The 25559-nt window shown below is 39.5% G+C and overlaps 1 protein-coding gene across 1 annotated transcript; it reads left to right on the top strand.

Annotated features, from left to right (window-relative positions):
• Positions 1 to 12450: 12450 nt before the first annotated feature.
• Positions 12451 to 13350, top strand: LOC132613048 (uncharacterized). The gene is made up of 2 exons (XM_060327107.1): positions 12451 to 12781; positions 12968 to 13350. The coding sequence occupies exons 1-2, from the start codon at positions 12451 to 12453 to the stop codon at positions 13348 to 13350; spliced, it is 714 nt and encodes a 237-aa protein (XP_060183090.1).
• Positions 13351 to 25559: the final 12209 nt, after the last annotated feature.

The raw sequence follows: 25559 nt of genomic DNA, 5'->3' as shown, positions 1-25559 counted from the left end.
ATTACTTGGGTAGCGGAGGAGAAAATGAAATCCATGTACCCGCACTTATTCTAACCCCTAGAAGAGATTCATGAGGAAACACCAAGATTTTAAGGTATGTATACTTTCTTTTCATGATTATGGTCGTGTGTTGCAAATTTATAATGTTAATGATGTTCTTATCATGATCATTGATAGATTTGACGGGTTACAATAGAGAAAATGATGTTGAAAGTTCGGTTATCATTTTTGGATATCAAATAAGTTGAGGTCTGTTTTGGTATGATTAAATGGATAGAATTAGTTGGGTATTGATATAAAATGATTGTTGATATTGTTGTTGATAAGTTGGTGTTCTTGAATTTGGGAGAATAAAGTGAATGTACACATCGTATACAAAGCGTATACTGGGCTGTTTTGGTGTATATCTTTGGGAGTTGATGCTTTGAGTTTAAAGAGGCTTATATGACATGGTTGTTGTTGTTGTTGGATGCTGATTGCGTTGTTAAATTGCATTGGAATTACGGAAGATTTCAGGGAAAATGCTGCCCGAATTTACGGAAGTTAATTACGAGCTTAGAGAAGTATATGAACCTCTTTCAAGTTGTCTACCGTTTCCTTTACCTTGATTGTATATTGGCCAGTGTTTGGAAGCATAAGTTAAGCTAATCACATAAGCGACAAGGTATGTAAGGCAAACCTTTCTTCCTTTGGCATGATTCTTGTTGCTATTCATTCTATATGTACTCCATATGATTTCATTCTTAGACGAGTAAGGTCTAAATGTTTCTTGTGATGGCTTATTGATATTGTACTCCTATTCTGTTCCAAAGGGAACACCCATAAGGTGCCAAGTTGAGTTTTGTATATGGTTTTACTGATGATTTCGAGGAAATTAGTTTTATACTAAAGGAAATATAAAGTTTAATTTTCAAAACCACTCCGAAGGGGGTGCGAGATTTTACTACTTCATTTCATTTACGATTTATGTTTACATTCCATAGTATCATCCCTTTGTATTGATATGATCATTTATTCTTTGAGTAGGGCAATAAGATGAAATTGAGTAGAATATAAGTAGTAAGAATTTCATAACAATTCTACCCTCAAACCTGGAAGTATGTCCTCCTAAGTCTAGTGAGATACAAATTTGATAACTTCTTATAAAGACTAAGGCTAATAACTGAATTGTGATGAATTGATTAGTGACTTATGATATGATTTGAAATTGATATTTGTGGATTGAGTTTGTGTTGATATGATGGTGATATTAAGCCGGAAGCGGCTGCCCGAAAGGGCCATCATTATTAAGCCGGAAGCGGCTGCCCGAAGGGGCCATCATTATTATGCCGGAAGCGGCCGTCCGAAGGGGCCATCATTATTATGCCGGAAGCGGCCGTCCGAAGGGACTATTGTGATACTAGCCGGAAAAAGCTGTCCGAAGGGACCATTCGGTTAACATGTCGGAAGCGGCATGTGTGTTGGATTGCATTATTTACTTAAAGATTGTTTTGAGACTTCGTGTGCACATTTATGTTTCTTCCAGCTAAGGCTGCAAGTATTGAGTTAGATTGTAATTTATTCTCTCCTAAATCAAATTATGATTATGATTTATTACCACCTTACATACTCAGTACATTGTCCGTACTGACGTCCTTTTACCTGGGGACGCTGTGTTCATGCCCGCAGCCCCAGTTTGTTTGGCTGGTTAAGTGTATAGCTAGAAAGCTTGGACGTCAGCTGGGATTGGCAAGTTCCACCTCATTCTGGAGCTATGCTGAGTCATGTATAGATATGCATGAGTATGGGTATGTCAGGGCCCTGTCCTGACTCATAATGTTCAGTTCACTTCTTAGAGACTTCTGCAGACAGTGTCCTGTGGTATATTTGTCGAGACGTCGACAAAGTGATGTCAGTTGAGTCATTTGTGGATTTTAAAAGAGTATGTATTTTAGATGATTTCAATTAGTTTAAAGTACTTATTTGATTGAAAGTTTTCATAATCGTTATAAAGATAATGATTTCTATTTGGAAAAGTTTCATGTTTTTAAAAGTTTTTGAAATGACAAGTTTTGATAGAGCGAATGTCTAAGGGTTCGCTCGACTCTGATGAGAGTCGGGTGCCCATCATGCCCAACCATTGTTAGGGTGTGACACAGGGTAATAAAGTTCAAGGGACAGAAGAACGCTACCAGGTAAGCTGATGTTATTTTCACTACAGGTTAGGTTTGGAGAGTTCTAAGGCAATGACATCTGGAAAAGAAAGAAAGTGAGTATGTGGAAGGTAAGGAATCAAAATGTCGAAAGAGTAAAATGTAAGAAGCATAAGTGAGTGAAGCCTCCAAGGGAGATGACAAGCAGAGCACGGGACTATTTGGGTAAGAAAATTTCGAAGACAGGCATGTGAAAGGGATAGAGTGTGGTAGTATGGGACAAAAGAGGAAGGTGTGGGGTTAGAGAACAAATTTCGATAAGTGGTGCTAAAAGGATAATGACCACGACGAGAAATACGAAGTTAGAGAAAGAATGATTAGGCCTTGCAACGACGCTAAAAGATTTTCAACTCTCGGAGGGTACATGTAAAGGGGTAAATGTGTAGTCATATTGATATGGTTGCCTCGGACATGGAGAAGTTTTCCTAAAAGATGACTTAAGAATAGAACAGATTTGCACGTTTAAGGGAATATTTCTATTTCACGAACTTCCGAGCCGATACTATAAATAACAAGAGGAGAAGGGCGCTCGAGGAGGAAGGAACTCAAGGAAGGTTAAGGGTGAAAATAGAGAAGGTATACTAATGGGCTGATCGAAGGAAGAGGAGAGCATTTAGAAGTAAAGTAACTGGGAAAATTTTAACCATGGGAGTAAGAAGGATATTTTAACGAGTTGGCGGTAGGAAACCGATCAATCACCCAGATAAGAACGAGGATGATGGGGCGACACATATGATTAGAAAATTAATGACATGAGGCAAGAATTCCTGCAAAGACCGAGAGATTCAATTATAAAGGAAATAGAGTGTAATGTAAGGAATGGGCATGGAGGACAACCTGGCAGTGACATCAGAAAGACAGATGAAGGCTCGATGAACGAGGATGGAGAGAGTGTACATCGCAATAATTCTGTGCTAAGAGCAAGAAGTAGCAGGACACTCGGAAAATTTGGATAACTTAGATGCACAGCTGCAACACAAAGACGTAGTTAAGAAGAAGTATGAGTAAGTGAGCTAGACGGGCGAAAGGACTAGTAGTGGATGGAAGGGTATGGAAATATTGACAAGAATGATGATATAGACAAAAATGGAAGAAGAAATCAGGGTAAGAAGTTTTGGAGATGTTATAAGCAAAGTCGGAAAGAAAGACGAGGAGTAAGGTATAACTGAAGACTTCATAAAGGACGTGGTGAATCTCGATGTCCCCATTAACTGAAGGGTCTAGGAAATCATTAGTCATAAAAGATAGAGGTGTGAAAAGATGGAAAAGAAGGCATCAGAATTGGATCTAACCCTTATAAGTATTCCGATTGAACACAAGAGTGTAATTAGCAAGAAGATAGATAAGTCAGACCATACGATGACGGAACCCCGGCCTTAAGAAGATTGTGAAGGGCGGCAGATAATTATCGAAGACGATGGATACTCGAAGGCTATGGGTGTATAAGGACCTCCGTAATAAGGGGGAAGAACATATTTGACCTGAAAGAAATTATGACGTTCTCAAACATCATAAGAAGAAATTTATTAGCTCGGGGCCAGAGTTCGAGGTGTATCGGCGTATCAGAAAGAAGTAGAAATGAATTGTAAATAAGTGTACCATGAGGCAGGCATAGGAAAAAGTATGAAAGATACCTTAAGAGAATACTTATAGGATGACGAATAGTTACGGCACGGCAAGTCAAGGCTACAATAATGAGGACAGAGTGAGAGTGAGATACTAGTTAAATTCCGATCATGTACATGAGGGAAAAGAAGTGAAAGATGATGTCGTGGGTTGGAAATACTGCAACATTCGAGGACGAATGTTCCTAAGGGGGGAAGAATGTTACACCCCGAAAAATTTTGCGCTACCTAGACTGTAGACAGCTTAGTGTGAGCCCGAACAAGAGTAAATTCATGCGAGGATTAAGGAGAAAGGTTATATTATAAGAGTGAATAATGGCATATATATTATATGTGGAGACCATATGGGGTGCATCGGTTCATATGTCACTTGCCAAAAATCCCTCGTTGCTGTAAGCCAAGTGGAGCCCACACGTCGGAGTTTTATAAGGGACATGTGAAGAGATATATGAGTAGTATATGAAAAGTTGAGCAAGTCCTAAGAAGGAACCATAAGCCAAATATGGGCATAAGCCCTCCAAAAGGACGATTTAAGGAAACATTTTTGGATGATCTGACTTGGAGGGGCCCAAACGACATTATAAGTTTGGAATTTGCAAAAACACGAAGGATTAAAGTTGTAGATAATTGAAATATCTTTCCAGCCATAGGTCGTGGGCCCTCACATGATATCGGTATCAAGAGTTATGACCTTTTTACTGAGCGAAGGCGCAGGCTGAAAAATTAAGCCAGCGCGAACGCGCCCAAAGGGGGCGCGATCGCGTTGAAGGAATTTGAAGTGGTCCAGGAAGAACATGGACCGCTATTTAAAGGGGCTTACCCCTCATTGTTATGCATCAAACACCCCAAGACATCTCCAAAAATCTGGAGACTTCTCCCTAACCCCCCAAGCCAACTTTTTAACCCAAACCAGGTATAATTTCCAAATTCCGGTCCGGATAGCATATAGTTATTGTTGCAGAATCATATAGCGGTGTGTTGTGGCCTAAAATTAGCGTGGAAAAGTGAAGATTCAGTAATATTAAAGGGAGAAAGGTATGGATCTCTTCCTGTTTATGTTAATACTAGCTTATTCACGGAAATAGAGCGGTAAAATGATTGTATAGTGAGTTGAGTAGTTATGGAAGTTGGAAAACAGTGTGTGGGCTGTTTTATATAATACTTTGGTATGGGAAATGATATTATTAATGTTGGTATTGTTATTTTTGTGTTGGTTGTTGAATTCAGAATTCTGGCTAGGCATATAAACAGGGGTGATGCTGCTCGATTTTCGGTAGAATATAGAATAGTTTGATTTGAAACTTGGAATAAGTGTGCGATAAAGAGGCCAATTTTAATGTAAATCCTCTTAAATGTAGACTTGCGAGCTCGGAAGAATAAGCGTAGCTAATAGGAGGTTGAATAGGTATGTTAAGGCTCGTCCCTTTCTTTCAAAGGCATGATTCCTATGTTATGATTCCATAAATGTTTCCATAATAGCCTTGTTTTCAAAAGCTCGAAGTTCATGACTCTTAAAGCCTCTTATGATGTTAAATGGAATATGATCTATGATGATTTTGACGATGATGATGATTCTCTTCTTTTAAAACTACGAAGCTATGATTTGAGGGCATTATAAGATTATTGAGCCATTCCATGAATCCCTTAACCGTACTTATTGTTGGTGGTCTAATCTCATGTTACTCGTTCCTTCGAGGTGAGATATAGCGATGATAACGATTCTATTTCCAGTGCTACCTAAGTTTATGATTCTCAAGACTCCCGTGACGTCGTCGATTTCATCTTACGATGGTTGATCCTTCAAGGATTGATATGATGATAATTGTAATGCTAATGATGATGTTGATTTCATTTATGCATTTATATATATATATATATATATATATATATATATATATATATATATATATATATATATATATATATATATATATATATATATATATATATATATATATATATATATAGATATATATATGTATGTATGCGTTGCATCCCACTGATCAGTTGGGGATAACACCGAGTCCCGAAAGGGCCGAGTACGGATAACACCGAGTCCCGAAAGGGCTGGGTACGGATGACACCGAGTCCCGAAAGGGCCGGGTACGGATATGACAGATGTATGTATAGTAAGTGTATGTGAATGGATAAGTATGTATGTATGTTGTGTATGGATATGTATGAAATGTTTTTCTTGTAGATGAGTAGTTTACATGACAGAGATCTTAAGAAGAGTACGAGGTATAATTACTTACTTATCTTATGTTATCTTCATTCCGATATCATACTAGTATTCATGCCTTAAATACTCAGTACATTGTTCGTACTGACGTCCCTTCTTGTGGACGCTGCATTCATGCCAGTAGGTGTAGATAGACGAGACAAGGATCTTTCATAGTAGGCTGCCTTCAGGTACCAGTTCTGATTGGTGAGCTCCATCTCTTCCTAGAGCACTGCCGAGTATATATATATATATATGTATGATTTTGTTCAGGGTATGTCGGGGGCCCTGTCCCGACATGTATACTTCAGTCATGTTCATAGAGGCTTTGCAGACAGTGCCTGTGTACAGCTTAGTCATAGTGTGATGATAATAATGTTGACATCATGGGTCCAATGTACATATACATATGCATGATATTATGTTCACATTTAGCCTCTCGATCTTATTGTTTCCATTTGAGACACGAAGGATGTAAGTTATAAGTTGGTTCGCTCGGTTTTCCGTAAGGTGCCGGGTGCCAATCACTCCCTACCAAGGGTGGGGTGTGATAGTTCTGCCAGTGTTTGTAAAGTTTAGGTCCTGTTGTTTTTACTATGTCTTCTAAAAGGGGTTTTTAATCTGGGGGATTTCGTTGTCTTTGTTTTGTTGTTTGAATTAGGTGTTTGTAAGGAAGTAGGATTTGGAAGTGTACTGGCGGTGATCCAAGCCAGTATCATAGAGAGACTGAGTACCAACCTTGTTTCTTGCCATTTGCTTCTACTTAGGATCTTGTGCCTTCTAATTCTCCTTAACTCATGAACTTATACTTTGCACCTAGGAACCTATTTCTTTGTGATGATAATTGAGTCTTTGATTGGGAGAACCTAACCATGCTATGATCCCACCTCTCTTTCTTCTTATTTTTGAAAGGATTTGCTTAGATTATATAGCTAAAGAGACATTATTAGGAACTGAAATTGTCTCAAGATTGGTTTGACTGATTACTTACATAATATGCTCCTGAAATCCTTTTTTCTTTACTGAAGGTCTTAAGTGTACATCTATGTATGAATTGACATTGGTCCGAATTAGCAAACATGATTGTTATATGTCTGGACTTGTAAAAGGGGCTGTAAGCTAAAACCTAAGTCTAAATGAATGCTCTAAGTCACAAACTCTTATAAACCATTACAAGTTTGAAATAAATTAATGTAATGTCCAAGGCCTAAACCTGCCTGATGTGCTCTCTCTAGACCCTTGGTACCTCTGATTTGGGATCCTGATGGTTTGCTTACATGGTGGGTGTCACCACTTGATTGTTTGGCTTTACGCATCTATGAGAATGCTCTGTCTGTATGCTGAACTACTATTTTCTTGCTAATTTGATTATGTATATCCTTGGGGTTGGTTTGAATGAGACTTATGGCATGGCCTGACCTATAGGGAGTATAGACCTATCTGTGGTGAGACTGTGAAGCCAAAGGGACCTGAATAACCTGTTAATGGTGAACCTGACCCATGCTACGCCTCTGAATTAGTTTAGTGATGCCTTAAGGAGTTTAAGAAATGGTCATGCCCTTAGTCTAAAATGATTGTGTCTGTTCATATACACATGTATTTGAAACCCTTTTAGATTAAATTCTGGGTTGTGCATAACTTTAAAAAAAAAAGCCTCCATGTGATCACAAGGGGGGCTGAAAGTGAACTAAGGCCACATGACCTAAGAAAAGCCTTTTAAATGGGCCTTGGATAAATGAGAAAAGGAAAACCTGGCCTAGCTTGGCTTATGACATTTTTCCTTCAGATAAAGGGCCCCATGGCACTTCTATGGCCTGTAGGGTTGTGTGTTCATTACAAAGAACCTTGGAACCACATGGATTATGCTCCTAGACTAGATGAGGCCCCAGGTTAGAGCTAGGTGTACTGTTAGGAGTGATTAATGACCTGACCAAATAAAGAATAAGTGTGCATATCTGTTTAAATTAGACACAAAGGGAAGGGATTAGTAGAAGTGTGAAACTATCACGACCCGGCTAGGGCCATGAGGGGTACCCGGGGCTAACCACCGAGCACCACTCGTTCTATTACTTATTCTGCGTACAGTCGTATTTCTTATGCTCATAATCGTAGGAAAACCATTTTCATTTGAAACATATTTACCTTTATATACATAAGCCCTTTGGCTATCAAAATAATACATATATACACGTGGGAAATCGTGAGACCATACTACCCACACATACGTATCTACGAGCCTCTACTAGAGTACTAGACATATGGACGGGACAGGACCCCGTCTTTCCCAAAACATATATACACAAAAGAATCAATGGCACCTCCGGAACAATGGAATGCTCATAAGGTCTGCTAATAGCTCCTACGAGTCTGGATCACCTCCCTGTCTACTTGTGGGCATGAACACATCGTCCAAAGAAAAAGGACGTCAGTACGAATATTGTACTGAGTATGTAAGGCATGAATGAAATGAATATAATAGAGAAATCATAAGACATAAGATGAAGATATAACCTGCTTAACCTTTAAGAGTGGATGCATTTCATACATGTATCATATATAATCGTAATACATATATCATCATAGCACATACATCATCATATCATATATATATTATCATCGTTAACCCGCGTCCGGGTAACCATCATACGTCGTCCACTAGTGGTGGTCATTTCCGGCCCTCTAGGCACGGTGTACTCATACGCAGTCCACTAGTGGTGGTCATGTCCGGCCATTTAGGAACGGTGTACTCATACGCAGCCCACTAGTGGTGGTCATGTCCGGCCCTCTAGGCACGGTGTATTCATACGCAGCCCACTAGTGGTGGTCATGTCCGGCCATTCAGGCACGGTGGAATCATATCATCACAGATATCTCATAACTTATCATGAACTTTTCATAGAGCATGCATTAGAATTTAAAGACAATCTATGAAAATCATATCATATTTGTAGCATGAACTTCATAAAAAAAATTTATATGTAAGGCTAGTCCTTTATTTTTAAGGCATGACTCCATGGCATGAATTCTCCTATATTTCCATGACTTTCCTACACATCGAAAATTATGAGTCTATGGTTATAAAGAGCTTTTCATAAGATAAAGAAAAGAGATACGATGTGAGTATGATGATGATGGCTATGAGTTGAGCCTAAAAGTTCTAAAGTTCATGATATGCTAATTCCATAAAGTTCTTGCTATGAATACGATATGATATTTCTACAATCTAATGACCCTATTTACGATCCCTTGAGGTTGCTCGTTGTGTTACACTCACCTTAAAATGTTAGTTCCTTCAAGGTGAGATATGATGAATATGATCACTCCATAATGTAATCGAGGGTTCTCGACCTTATGTCACCCCAATATTTTTATAGATTGTCTATAAGCTCTAATGCATGTCCTATGACAAATGTTCCGGAAACATTACGATTCTATGTTCATAGAGGATTTAATATGAGATAAAGGTAAGAGATATGCCATAAATATGATAATGGAGGGCAACATTTGATGGATAAGTGCTTGACTGCGTCCCTTCAGGACAGCATGGATATTTGATGCATTCAGGCCCATGCCCAGAATTTAGAGAAAGCTAACAACAACAAAGGAGTGAGCGTGAGCATGATAGAGGGTATAACAAAAGGGCTAGATCTTCGGGTCCGATGAGTGAGTATAGAGGCGGGCACAGACAATAGTTTTCGAGGCATTCAGGCCATTCTATGACTAGTGCGCCTCCACGGTTTTCAGGCTAGAGATTTGATAGCTCCACTCATTCCAGGCCGAGTCAGAGTTTTTTCGGTTCGCAGTTCAAAGGTGATTCGGGTCAAGCGAGGCCACCCGTGCCATGATGTTCCCAGTGTGGGAAGTTACATTGGGGCCAGTGCCGATTGGGTTCAGAGGTTTGCTATTAGTGTGGTCGGCCAGGCCATATTATATGTAATTGCCCCTAAGTTGGTGGTAGAGGTAGGACCTAACCTTTAGGGTAGATAGCCGGATCTTCGTCATATATACGCCCTATGGGGCAAGGTTCACATGCGCCAGTCGGCCATGGTAGAGGCAGAGGGAGAGTCCCCAGTTCTAGCGGTCCTCAGCACCGTATTTATGCTTTGGCTGGATGCTAATATCTTGAGTCTTCTCCTGATGTGGTCACAGGTATATTATCGGTATTTTCTCATGATGTATATGCTTTGATAGATCCAGGCTCCATATTTTCATATGTTACTCCGTATATTGCGGGTTGGTTTAGAGTTAAACCGGAGTTGATCAAACCTTCTGAGGTGTCTACACCCGTTGGTGAATCGGTAATAGCAAGCCGAGTATATATAAACTGCATAGTTGTGATTTGTGACCGTCGTACTATGATTGACTTGCATGAGTTAAAAATGGTGTCTTGGCTAATGGTGAACCACAGACACTTATACGGACCGTACAATCTTATATGGACCGTATAAGTGGTCCGTATAATGCCCGATGGGCTGATTAGTTGCAAGTATAAATACTTGTTCCCACTTCACTAATTTCATTTCCCACACTTCTTCATCTCTCTCAAGGCTTCTAGAGGGTTCCACAACTTCTTCCACAAGAACACAAGAGGAATTCATGATCAACTTCATCAAACCAAGTGAATCAAGTGTAAGAAATTTATTAGGGTTCATCCAAGTCAAGAAATTCCATTGGAAGTGAACTAGGGTTTTGGCTCAAGTGAAATATTTCCACTCAAAGCTCATTCCTACACTATCTAAGAAGGATGTTGGAAGTTGCATCCTGATTTATTACTAGAGAAGGAGAGTGAGGAGGAAGTTAATGGTGTTAATGGAAACAAAGGGAAGCATGCTGCAGGCCTTAACAATGTTAAGGAACCAAACAAGATGGCAAATAAGGTAAAACAGGTTAATAACAAGCAGTCACACCATGCAGATAATAAAATTCCCAGACAAGTAATTAAGGTGTTGGAGAGTGGCAAGGTAGTTGGTAATGTGCAGAATGTGTATAAATGGAAGACTCAGAATGGAAAGAAGCAGGTTGAGATTGGCAGCAATACTCAAAACCAGGCTGCTTTGACAATAACAAAGTAGAATGGTGGTGCAAAGAAAGCAAGTGAAGTACATAAATCTAATGTTGTGCAAACCATCAACAAGTTTGCAGCATTAGAAAATGATTATGGTATACAAGAAGATGTTATGGCCTTGGATGAGATACAAGTACAACAAGAACATGCAAATGCAGTAGATACTCAGAAACAGTTGGTTGTTGCACCTGGGTTAATGGGGTGGCAGCTGATGGTGCAGAGAGGGTATTGAATACCAATGCAGCTGTATTTACTCCTGGTAAGCCACATTCTTTACCTATTAAGACTAAAGAATGAGTTGAAACAGTTTTTCAATCGGAGTAGATAAGGTCACCATTAATCAGGCCTGTCATGATATTCCTTTAAATACATTTGCTGAGGCTGGAGGCACTAGTAGTGCAAGGAAGTTGTGGAGTGAGCAGGTAGAGGCAGATGGGGAGGAAGGTGAAATAGTAGGAGGAAAAGCTGATGTTATACAGTCTATTGACTCTATTTCATCCTCCCAAGAAATCCACAAGATGGTTGACAGGATGGATGATGCTGTGGAGGAAAGCAATGTCAATCAGAAGCAGCTGGATCAAAATCATGATAGGACAAAGGGACAAATTCAAGTTGAGCTGCAGCAATGCAACTGAGCCATGTAGAAAATACACAGGCCACTCAAACTCCATCAAAAGGCCCAACCAAAAACCAACAAGTCATGCATACAGATGTAGTGCATGAAGCTAAGAATAGTGCAAAGAGACAAGCTTATGCCTCTAATCAGTCCATGTATGGTGGACAGGACAATGCTGAAGTTCTTAATCATCAACAAAGCCAAGATAATATAGGTGGAAAGCAGAATCAATTGGCAGTACAAATATCAAAAGGGCCTATTATTCCTAAGGTTGGTAACTTGCAAGTAGCATGAGTTGGAGGGGAAGAGCCCAAAATAGACTTAGATGAGGAGTCAATTGCTCAGAACTTTATGAATGTTGCAAGGGAGGGGGATTTATCTCCCAAGCAGGTAGAGAAGTTTATTGGCAAAGGATGGAGGAAACATGTCAAAGAGAATCATGCATCTCATATCATTGGGGTGCACACAAGAAGAACTGCATCTAAATCCCAACTTTAGTGATGAATGCACTAATTTGGAACATAAGATCAGTAAACACGAAATAAGCTTTTAAGAGGCTTTTAACAATGCATACAAAATGTAAGTTCTTTCTTATAGGTTTGATGGAACCATTTCAACAGGCTTATAAGTTAGAATCTTATAGGAGAAGGCTGGGAATTAAGACTGCTATGAACAATGTATCTTGAAAAATATGGGCTTTTATTGATGTGGAGTATGAAGTCACAGTGTTAATGGACACTGACCAACAGCTTACTTTGAAATTATTCAATTGGAATACTGATTTTGATATGATAGTCACTCTAGTTTATGCTAAGTGTGACAGAAGTGAGAGAATTGAACTGTGGGATTCCATGTATAATCTTGCATCAGACATGACTCTCTCTTGGCTGGTTGGTGGAGATTTCAATGTCATTGTAGAGGAGGAGGAGAAATATGGTGGCTTACCTGTAACTTTGAATGAAGTAGAGGACTTCAGAAATTGTATTCAGTCCTGTAATCTTAGTGACTTGGGTTATAAAGGAAGCATTTTCACCTGGTGGAATGGAAGGGCTGCAGATGAATGTGTGTTCAAGAGGCTAGATAGATGCCTTGGAAATTTTGAACTGTAACAGCAATTTCCAGGTCTGGATGTTAGCCACTTAATCAAGTTGGGGTCTGATCACTCTCCACTTCTAGTAGAATGTAAACAGGAGGTGCGGCAATTTAAGAAATCTTTTAAGTTCTTAAATTTCTAGACAAAGCATGCAGATTTTCTACAGCTTGTGAAGGACAATTGGCAGACAGATGTGGTGGCCAATTCTTTCATGACCTTTAATGTCAAGCTTAAGAAGCTGAAGAAGGTGTTGTCTCAGTGGAGTAAAATAGCGTATGGTGATTTCTTCCAGAATATCACTAATCTTGAAGAAGTCATCAAAGCTCATGAGGCATTGTTTGAGGCAGATCCTTCAAATACCAATAGGGAGAAACTTCAAAAAGTGCAAGCTGAGATGACAAGAGCATTGCATATAGAGGAGGAATATTGGAAACAGAAGTCTGGCATGACATGGTTCCAAGAAGGAGATAAATATTCTAAATTCTTTCATGCACATGTTAAAGGAAGGAGGAAAAGGCTGCAGTTGAAAAGAATATAGGATTCTCAGGGTCAATGGCTTGAAAATGAACACCAAATTGCTGAGGAGGCTGTTAGGTTCTATCAAGCTCAATTCCATGAAATAGTAGTTCCTACTCAGTTTGACATTTTGAAGCATATCCCTTGCATGGTCACAGATGAACAGAATGAAGAATTGACTGCTGATCCTACTATGGAAGAAGTCAAGCATGCAGTTTTTGGCTTGAATAATACAAGTGCTGGAGGGCCTGATGGTTTTACAGGCATGTTCTTTCAAGCATGTTGGGAAATTGTTGGAGGGGATGTATTCAACATGGTGTGGGATTTTTTCAGAGGACATGAACTTCCAAGGTACATAACTCACACAAATCTGGTGTTGTTGCCTAAGAAGCAGAATGTGCAGAGCTTTGGTGACATGAGACCAATAAGCTTGAGCAACTTTGTTAATACAATTTTCTCTAGAGTTATACATGAATGGATGGTTCACCTACTGCCTGATTTAATTTGTCAGAATCAAGCAGGTTTTGTGAAGGGTAGGAGTATAGTAGAGAATATCTTGTTGACACAGGAGATTATTACTGATATTAGACTCAGAACCAAAAAAAGGAATCAGGTTGTACCTGATGTAGTGATGAAACTATACATGACAAAAGCCTATGATAGGCTGTCATGGATATTTCTCACAAAAGTGATGAGGAAAATGGGATTTTGTGAGATGTTCATAAGTTTCATATATGAACTAGTTGGGAATAACTGGTATTCTGTGCTTATCAATGGCCAACCACATGGTTTCTTTCACTCAACTAGGGGTGTTAAGCAGGGTGATCCTTTGTCTCCTACACTATTCATCATAGCAGCAGAAGTTCAGTCAAGGGCCTTAAACTCACTGCATAATAACTTGTGGTTTACTGGTTTTGGCTTGCCTAAGTGGAGTCCAAAAATCAATCATCTTGCCTATGCAGATGATACCATCATTTTCACATCATCATGTGAGATTTCACTTGGCTTGATCATGAGGGTCTTGACTGAGTATGAAGCAGCCTCAGGACAGTTGATCAACAAAGCAAAGAGTTCTGTGTACTTACATGATAGGGTAGAAGAGGAGATATTTCAAAAGGTGGAAAGGGTAACTGGTATTTCTAGGAAGGAGTTTCCTCTGATATACCTTGGCTGCCCTATATATTACAACAGGAGTAAGATGGCATTCTACTCAGAACTACTGGCAAAGGTAAGAAACAGGTTGCAGAGTTGGAAAGGAAAACTTTTGTCCTTTGGAGGAAGGGCAGTACTCCTACAACATGTGCTGCAGGCAATGCGTATGCACCTATTGGCAGTTGTGGATCCTCCATCTTTTGTAATAGACAAGCTGCACAAGATCATTGCTCAGTTTTACTGGAGTAATAATATAGGAGAGAGTGGCAGGCATTGGGCAAAATGGAAAAAGTTCTGTCTGCCTGTGCAGGAGGGAGGTTTGGGATTTAGATCAATTGCAGACATGTCAATGGCCTTGTTTGCTAAGTTATGGTTGAATTTCAGGACTAAACCATCCCTATGGAGTGTTTTCATGAGCAACAAATATTTAAAGAAAAATAACTCAATTCTTGTCCCTTGGAAACAAGGGTCTCATGTATGGAGGAAAATGTTGCAGGCTAGGGACCTGATGGATCATCAAATTTGGTGGCAGCTGAGAATGGGCTCTTCATTATTCTGGTTTGATAACTGGACTGGGCTAGGTCCATTATATTTCATTGTCCCTCCTGAATTTCAATGTAATGAAGCCATAGAGAATGTTTCTGATGTAGTTACTGATGGTAGGTGGAATGTGCCTACCATCAGAAATAATTTGCCTGAGGATTTGGCTGAATACATCTTGCATGAAGTAAAGCCACCTGCTAAACCTGGAGAGATTGACAAGCCTTGGTGGATGTTGGAGAAAAATAGAGAATTTACTGTCAAATCTGCATGGAAATATTTAAGGAGCAGAGGTGAAAAGAAGGAGGTGTACAAGAAAATGTGGGTCAAGGGATTGCCATTCAAGATAGCTTTTCTGATGTGGAGAGTATGGCACTTTAAAATTCCTCTTGATGAGGTAGTAAAGAGCTGGGGATATCATATGCCTTCCAGGTGCTTTTGTTGTGTAGAACCAAAGGAAGAGACTGTCCCTCATATATTCTGGAGAAGTACCACTGCACAAGCAACATGGAAATATTTTTGTGCAGCAGCTGGAATAAATGTTGATGGTATGCACTTGCATCAGGTGATTATGCAATGGTGGACAGCTGATGTTCCATCCAGACTTCAGAATATCTTCTATGCTGTCCCATCTATCATAGTTTGGCAGCTTTGGAAGAAAAGAAATGGAGATAAGTATAGGGACAAGGTGTCAACTAGCAGAGTTATTTATCAGGTTTCTACTGATGTTCAGCAGTTGGTGAGAAGTAGGAAGCCTGGAATCAAAACAATTCCACATAGGTGTCATGACATTCTGAAGATTTTGGAACAGTTTGTGCCAAAATTACAAGTCACCAAGGTCATATGGAAATTTCCAAATGGGGGTGTTTGGAAGTGCAACACAGATGGGACAAGTAGAGGTAATCCAGGCATAAGTTCCTTTGCCTTTTGTGTGAGAAATTCATCAGGGGATCTGATATATGCAGAGGCTAGGAAAATGGGAGAGTGTACAAATACTGAATTTGAGACTAAAGCACTGCTGCAGGCTGCAAGATATTGCTTGTCTAAACATGTCTATTCCTTCATTCTGGAAACTGATTCTTTATTATTAAAGAATATCTTGGATAGAGAGTGGAAACCTCAATGGAACATTACATTTGAGGGGGAGGAGCTGCTAGATATCATGGACCATGCAGAGGTACATGTTTTGCATATTATGAGAAAGGGTAACCAGTTGGCTGCTCATCTTGCTAACTATGCCCTTGATCATGGAGAGGTAGAGGCCAACTCATTTGCAGAACTGGATTCAAAGGGAAGAAAGATTCTTAATAGTGACAAGCTGCAGTGTCCCTATTTAAGAATCAGAACAAAAAGGAAATATTGAGGATGGAGTCTGATGTGGAATCCATCATGTCTCATTTTACTCAAGTCCATTTGGGGGAGAGTAAGATGAGATGTTTTATTTCTAACCAGGTGTTCTTTTTTGCAGGTTACAAACTTAGTAGAGGGAACAAGGTACGAGGCATCAGTAAGATTCAGACTTTGAATCATATCTTTCATGATATGGAACAGAAGTGGTTCAATGGAGAGGAGATCAATGCTACTTTGATTCTTGTACATAATATGATAAGTATGCATTTTTATCAGTGTACCAAGGGCCAAGGTTGCTAGTTTTTCATCGATTCACATGTGGATATCCTGGAGAACCTGACACCCTTGATAATTGTAGTATGGAAAGTGCAGAAACATTGTACACACATGAACTCTTTGGTGTCAAGGCTGCAGTGTGTGGTATTAGCACTTGGTGCTCATTCCAATGCATTTTTGGTATCAAGGAGGGAGTGTGGTGAGATTCATGAAGGTTTTGAAGGCAGGAGGATAGATATTGATAATTCAAGTACAGGTAGTTGGTCAACCAGTCTTTATATGTTGGCAAAACTTCATACAGTGGTATCAGCACTTTGTGCTCAATCTGCAGAAGAATTGTCATCTAATGGAGACTGCCTTGGCTGCATCAAAGGGATTTATGCATTAAGAATACACCTACATTGCTGCATACATAATTGCAGGAAGGTAACAAGGAACAACAGAAGAACAACGAGCAAAGGACAAACTTGGGACACAACTACATCAGTAGCAGCTATATGGCCATGCAGAATTGCTTTTTATGCATTTATAGAAGACAGGTTGTGTGTGCATATCTTACAGGGTGTAAAGTCACACAAGGAACCTTGGAGGTTGTTCATCAACACTCAGATCAATAGGACCACTCTAATATTCTGCAGTATATCATGTGTATATTGCAGTATATCAGCTGGTTTTTTAGTGCCATACATGAGTTATTGTTAGTTAAAGGTTACATAATTGCAGACATAAGGTTGGGCAAGATTGTAGGGGCTAATATACACATGTATCATGCTGGTATACACAAATAAACTGCTGATATACATGGACTGATGACCAAGTTGTGCATTAAGGTTTCAAACTTGGGACACAAATTGGTTGACAGGCAGGAGATTATCATTCACAATGGCTTACAGGATTGGATTAGCAGATTTCTACTTCAAATTTTAGTTTTTTACTATTTTGTTATTTGAGTCATTTGTAGTACCAACTTAAGCCATCATTTTAGACTTAAGTTGGTCATTAGATTAATCATGCTTTCTATTGGTCTATATGACCACCTTTGTAAAGACATTACCTTGCTTTGTTTTTGATAAAATATATAAAAGCAGCCCTAGGCCACAAACCTAGTGGAATTTACTAAAAAAAATGTTTAGGATCAAATTAATGATAAAATCTGGCAAAGTACTGGGCCAAAAGCCCACTGAGTTATTTTAGAAAAAATAAGACCAAAACTGGCCAAGTTCAGGAAAAACGTAAAAAGGGAAATTTTTGTAACGACCCGTTTCGTTGTTATAGTCTTTTTGATGTTTTTGCCCGTTCCCGAGCATTGATTAGCTCACTTGTGACCCGAAGGGATTGTTGACACGCTTCCCGAGGTGTCTAGATCGGATTCGGGCACCTTTTGTGAAAATATAGGCTTAAAGTGAAAAATGGTTGACCAAAGTTGACTTTTGGGCAAACGAACCTTTTTCGAAATTTCGTCAATTCCGAGAGGTCCGGATGGTTGTTTAGAACTTGTATGTGTATTTGGTTCAGTTCTAAATGCACTTGGATACATTTCGGGACTTGGGATGGTAAATTAGAATTAAGGCATCGGGGGTTGACTCGGTCAACGAGACCTCCGTTGGGAATTTTGAGGCCACGAGCGCGTTCGTAGCATATTTTTGTGTAGGTCGGTGTGTTTGGTTTTTAAGCAGATGGCCTCAGGAATAACCCGAGATTTCGATTGAAGACTTAGAAAATTTGAGGATTCTGTTGTCTGGTGTCTGGTGCCCGCAATGGAGGCACCGCTGTTGCGGTGTGTTGGCCGCTGGGGCGGCCATGTATGTTGTTAGCCATACCGCTATGGCGGTCTCCCAGCCTCCGTAGCGGCATCTCTACCGTCGTGGCGGTGACGGGCAGTTATTTTTCATTAAATGTGTCTTAAATAAGCCTTGGACCATCATTATTTCCCATTTCGGTATTTGAGCTTGAAGAAACTGTTAGTGGAGATAATTTTGGGAAATTCTTGGAGGTAAACCTTGCCTAATCCTTTACTCTTCCTTATTCACAATCATCTTAGATTTCCCCTTTCCCTTTAACAATCCCTTAGAGATGGAATTTGAAGGAGGGTTTTGGGGAACTTTCCCTTAGAATCATGTATGATAAATTGATGATGGTTATGCTAAAACTTGATGAATCTAAGCTTATTAATCATGTATCTTCCACTTTTAATGTTGAATTTTTGATTTGGAGATTTAGAGTTTATACCCAATTTGGGGGTTTTGCTTGAAATCAGAATTTAGGCTAATCCTTGGGCTAAATCAACAATTAATGGTTGGGTTAGGATCACCTAGTACTTAATTTGGTAATTTGCCTCTGAATTTCCCATTTTGCCCTTGTGGGCTCGTTTTCCCGATTTCTAAGGTTAAACCAGACCGAATTGAAACAGTAACAATATTAGTATCATTCTTCATGATTTCTAATATAGAATTCGATTATGCTTAGACTACTTTGGTTCCGAGGTTCAGCGGAAGGGCAAAGCAAAAGAGTGACTTGTTGGTGTTACGGTTTGGCAGTCCAGGTAGGTTATGGCTTACCTTTGGTGAGACTTCATATAGCAAAGCATATATTTAGATTATGATGTCGGAGACAGCATGTGAACCTTCAGGTATGAAGTTGGGTTAGATATTGCCTTAGGTTGGGCTCTGTTGTGTGTTGGGACTAGCCACCCTGTTATGTGCATTTGATTGTTCTATTGTGATGGTTTGATGCCATGAGTAGTTGGTAGATATCGGAATCTGTGTTATTGTCTTGACTGAGATAGGATTGATATACCGTTGTTGGTATTTGAACTATGATGCATTGTTGGCGTACCCGTTGTTGGTACTTGTGATATTAATATACTGTTGGCATACCACTGCTGGTATTGTGATATGATACTTTGTTGGCGTACCCCTTCGTTGGTACTTGTGATATTGGACTTGATTGTGGATAATTGATATACGCAGTGCATGTATTCTCACACATTCATGATACATGGCCGATACCGGTGATGATCCGGTATCGTTGATTGAGTAAACTTGTTACACCTCGGAAATTTCCCCGCGAACGTACAATGAAAAGTTGCAGGTTGGCACTTTGATCCAGTTGGCCGTAAAGTGGAATACGACTAGTAAAGTGATTTACGGACCGTAAACTGCTATCGTCCTCTAACCTTTCAAAAATTTCAACTTTCTGTCAAATGGTTAAAAACGACTTGGAATACGGATCGTAAATCGAAATACGGCCCGTAAATTGAGTCGTAAATTGCCATGATCTCCAGCATGCCTTTCTGGTTTTGATATGCTTAAATACGATCACGAAGGACGGACCGTAAACCAGAATACAGCCCGTAAAGTGGGGTTTACGACCACTGTGCATCCCGACTACTGTTCATAAAAAATCAGATTTTGTGATTACTATAAGGGACCCTTTTCATTCATTTCATTTCATTTTCTCATCTACACCACTCAAGAACTCTCTAGAAAATTCTCCAAACACTTCAACCATAAGAATAACAAGGAAATCAATGATCAACAACATTAAATCCATGAAACAAAGTGTGTAAAACTCAAGTGAAGTTCATCCAAACCAAGAAGTTCCAAAAAAAAGTGAAGTAGGGTTTTGGTGCTAGAGGATTAAATCCATTCAAAGCTTGTTCAACCATCATCTAAGGTAAGTTTCAGGACCATTTCATGTTGTTTAAGGTATTGGAAGGTTAAGACACCCGAATTGTAGAAAAGCATAGCAAATGGGTCATAAATGAGTGAATAGTGCCATGAGTGAATGGTAATTGAATTGAATCATGAATGTTAGTGTGTTGTGAGTATGAGTACGTTATAAATGACATGTAAACCATGAGATAAGTGTGATACATGAGAAAATACGATAGTGAACCCAAAACCATAAATGTGGGAAAAATGAAGAGAAATGGTGGATCGTGGTCATTGTATATGAATGATGATTGTTGATTGCTATATTGTAATTGTTGTTGTAGGTGTTGGAAGTTGACATGAAATACGGGAAAAGTAGTATAAACAAAGGAAGTGCTGCCCAATTTTCCTAGAAATAGTAGCGCGCGTTCTTATAGTCGATTAACTAACATAAATGTGAATCCTCTTTTGAATGTAGAAACGCGATATCGAAGGAGAACAAGTGAGCGATAGTTTAGTTAAACGTCAAAGGTATGTGAGGCTAGTCCCTTCTTTCTAATGGCATGAATCCTATAGCGTAACTTGTTTCTTATCCATGAGCCTATGTCTATAATTAGCTACACAAGGTAATGAGTTAAAGTATAGAAAGTCTAATGATGTTATTTATAGCTTACACTCACCTTATATGCTAATTCCTTCAAGGTGAGGTAGAATGTCCATGATTGTTCCATAATGCAATCGGGGGATCACGACCTTACGTCACCCTGATAGAGTATGTATTATGATAAGCTAAGCATATTGTGATGAGCATATGATGATATTACTATTACACCGTGCCTATTTGGCTGGGCAGTCACCGCCAAGGCGGGCAGCTATGCGATACACCATGGCCAGATGGCATGGGCAGACACCACTAGTGGGCGGCATGAGAAGTTACCCCGGACGCGGGCTCATGTTTTGATTATCACACAGATCCGATATGGACGGGTAGTTTATACATAATGCATATATGATATGATATGATGATGAGCATGAGTAAGACAACATGATTTGTTTTCTTATACTTGGCAGTTAGATTCCGATGTTCCATATGAGTATCTTCTTTATATAATCGTCTTACTTCATTGTTTATGCCTCTCATACTCAGTACAATATTCATACTGACGTCCGTTTTCTTTGGACGTTGTGTTCATGCCCACAGGTAGACAGGGAGGAGAGCTCGATCCAGATCCGTAGTAGTTGTCAACTGATTAGAAGCCCTCCATTGTCCCGGAGATGCTTATGATTATTCTTTTGTGTATGTAGTCATGTATATGTATTTTGGGCATGACGGGGTCTTGTCCCGCCCTTGCGTTCAGTACTCCAGTCGAGGCTCGTAGATGTGCAGTGTGGGTTAGATGGTCTCACGAGATGCTTTCATGTACATGTATATATTATTTTGATGGCCGAGAGGCTTATGCATATAAAAGGTGCTCGGTGGCTAGCCCCGGGTACCCGTCACGGCCCCTAGATGGGTCGTGACAAAACTGATATTTCGATAAACTCTTTACTTGAGTGATTGTGAAAAGGCCGATGTCTGAAGATCAATTCCGGAATCATTGATTGTATGAAATTGATATTTGATAAACTCTTTTACTTGAGTGATTGTGAGAAGGCCGATGTCCGAGATTCAATTCCGGAATCGTTGATTGTGTGAGACTGATATTTGACAGACTCTTTTACTTGAGTGATTGTGAGATGGCCGATGTCCGATGATCTATTCAGGCATCGTTGTTGCATGGCCGATTCCGATGATATCCTGGAATCATTGTTAGTGCATGGACTCCGCGGGTCCCCCAGGGTGGTGCCGGTAAGACTCCCCCTTTGAGCAATTAGCCAGGGTCCCGTCTGTCTGTTGGGCAAAGATCCGGGATGGGTGGTACTTAGACTTCGCCAGTCACGCTGGATTGTGCTACCGAGACGCGATATTTCCATCCAGAGTACATGTGTACACCTCATCTGTATGGCATTATATTGTGTCCATTCCATCATTTGCACTGCATTGCATTTTGACTTGATTGAGATTCTTGGTGATTAGATTGTGATGATTGGATTAGATCGGATGTATTCGGACTTGACATATTTGGGTTTAGATGCTTTACACAGGCGATGATGGATACTTGGTTATGATCATATAGGTTAGATTCCTTACTTATCTTCTTTATTTTCTGAATTGTATTAACTATACTTAGTCGGCCGATGATGCCTACCAGTACTGTTGTTTGTACTGACCTGCATTTGCTGCATTCTTTTATGAATGCAGAGTACCAGGTCGGATCTACTTTTGTGACCCGTGGCCGATCGACTCTTCAACATTCTCTGAGTTTCCAGGGTGAGCATGGCGTCCGCTAACCTTAAAGACCTTCTATCACGACCCGGCTAGGGGCCGCGACGGGTACCCGGGGCTAACCACCGATCACCGCTCGTTCTATTACTCATCATACTCATTTAATGCTCTTTTATCAATTTTATGCTCAACTCATAAGAGAATCATCTTTTATTGCAAAACATAACACTTTTATATACATAAGCCTTTAGGCTATCAAAATAATATATATACCTGGTAGCAATCTCGTGAGACCATCTAACCCACACTGCGTATCTACGAGCCTCTAATGGAGTGCTAGACATAGAGACGGGACAAGACCCCGTTATGCCCAAAATACATATACAAATGTACACAAAAGAATAATCAAGCACCTCCGGAACAAAGAAGTGCTTTCAATCAGCTAGCAGCTACTACAAATCTAGCTCAAACTCTCCTCCCTGTCTACCTGTGGGCATGAACACAACGTCCAAAGAAAATGGACGTCAGTACGAACATTGTACTGAGTATGAGAGGCATAAATAATGAAATAAGACAATGATATAAATGAAATATCAGTATGAAACATCTCTATCTGACTGTCAAATATAAAAGAAATAATGCATACTGTCTTCCTCATACTCATCATCATATCATATATGCATAAAGCATAAATGTATAAGCTGCCCGTCCATATAGGTACGGTGTGGTGATGTATAAGCTACCCGTCCATATCGGATCGGTGTGATAATCATAACATTGGCCTGCGTCCAAGCCTCCCGCGTCCGGGGTGTCATATCATGCCGCCCACTAGTGGTGTCTGCCTATGCCATCTGGCCATGGTGTATACGCTGCCCACCTTAGCGGTGTGACTGCCCGGCCATATAGGTGCGGTGTTATATCATCATCATAACATGCTCAACATAATATGCTCATCATAGTATGCTTACCATAGTACATGCATAAGGCTCAAGGACAACTATACTCTATCGGGGTGACGTAAAGTCGTGATCCCCCGATTTCATTATGGAACATTCTTTGACATTCTGCCTCACCTTGAAGGAACTAACATATAAGGTGAGTGTGAGCAATAAATAACATCATTATCATTATAGGATCATCATATCATACATTTTAGAATCTTTATACTTTAACTCATCACCATCATTATAGGGCTCATAACATGTCTCTTATCTCATATAGCTATTCATAGACATAGGCTTTTAGCTTTCTAGAATATAGGAACTCATGAAGAGGAAAGAGAGTCATGCTATAGGATTCATGCCATTAGAAAGAAAGGACTAGCCTCACATACCTTTTTCATTTAATTAGTCTATCGTTCGCTTGTTCTCCTTCAATGTCACGTTTCTACCTTCAAGAGAGAATTCACATTAACGTTAGTTAATCGACTATAAGAACGCGCTACTATTTCTAGGGAAAATTGGGCAGCATTTCCTTTGTTTATACTATTTTTCCCATATTCTATATCAACTCGTAAACGTTCATAACAACATTCTCAATATGATAGACAACACTCATCATTCGTTTACAATATCCGTATTTCACAATTTGTCTTCAATTTCTCCATAATCATGGCCATGGTTCATTGTTGCATTTTTATCACATAGGATACTTATTCCATGTTCTAAATTTCATTCATAACATTTTTTATAATCACAAATTATCAATGATCATGGCTCAATTCAAACCTTTACTCAACAATGCTACTATTCACACTTTCATGACCCATTTCTTACATCCTTCTATAATCCAAGTGTTTCAACTCTTCCATACCCTAAATAACATGTAAATGCCATAAAACTTACCTTAGATGTTGTAGGAACAAGCCTTGAGTGGTATTACTCTTCTTGCACCAAAACCCTAGTTTACTTCTCTTGAAATTTCTTAACTTGGATGAACTTTGATGAGTTTCCCACACTTGGTTTTGTTGATTTGATGAAGTTGATTATCAATTTCTCATGAGTTCTTGTATATGAAATGTGTGGAAGTTTCCAGAGAAGTCTTGAGTTGTGGAGAATGAAAAATGAACTTGGGTCTCTTATTTAAAACTTGAAATATGATTCCAAATGAACAGTAGTTGAAAGTGCACAGTGGTCGTAAACTCGGTTTACGGTCCATATTCTAGAATACGGGCCATATTTCATGGGCGTATTTAAGCATAACAGAAGCAGAAAGGTAGGCTGAGGACATGGTGATTTACGAACTCAGTTTACGAGCCGTATTTCAGTTTACGGTCCGTATTTCAAGTCGTATTTAACCATTCAAGTCTTTGGCAGAAAGTTGAAGTTTTGGAATGTTGAAAGACGACAAGGCAGTTTACGGGCCGTATACCACTTTACGGTCCGTATTTCATCGACTAGACCAAAGTGCAAATCTGCAACTTTTTACATTTTCAGAACCTATAAATAGTCGTTGGGCTCATAACCTACCTCTTATTCCCATTGCCTTTGAAATCTTACTTAGGGTCGTCAAACGTCATTCCCTTCTGATTAAAGCATCGTATACTCGTATTCTTCGTTAGTCTATTCACTGTACGAGATTGGAAATTTCCGAGGTGTAACACCTTCCTATCATATGTTTTACTTTTATTTTAGAGACATAGACATTATGTATTACTATTCCAGACGACATTATTCTCCTTAGATGCTCTTGTATTATTCTGACTAGACCCTGGGGGTGTTTATTGTCTTCCGCACTTTTACTAGTATATATATATATATATATATATATATATATATATATATGTCGTGCGACTTATGTATTTGTTCTATTTCACTGTTTTAAATTCATTCTTCGTGTGTTCATTCATTGTTGGATTGAGGGTTCGCTTACCGAGGTGGGAAGGCAAGTGCCCGCACGGCCAAAGCAAAATGGGTCGTGACAATTTTGGGCCAA

Source organism: Lycium barbarum, chromosome 10 (assembly GCF_019175385.1).
Source record: "Lycium barbarum isolate Lr01 chromosome 10, ASM1917538v2, whole genome shotgun sequence".
In the NCBI taxonomy this organism is placed as follows: domain Eukaryota; kingdom Viridiplantae; phylum Streptophyta; class Magnoliopsida; order Solanales; family Solanaceae; genus Lycium; species Lycium barbarum.
This window is presented reverse-complemented; position numbering and strand designations above follow the sequence as displayed.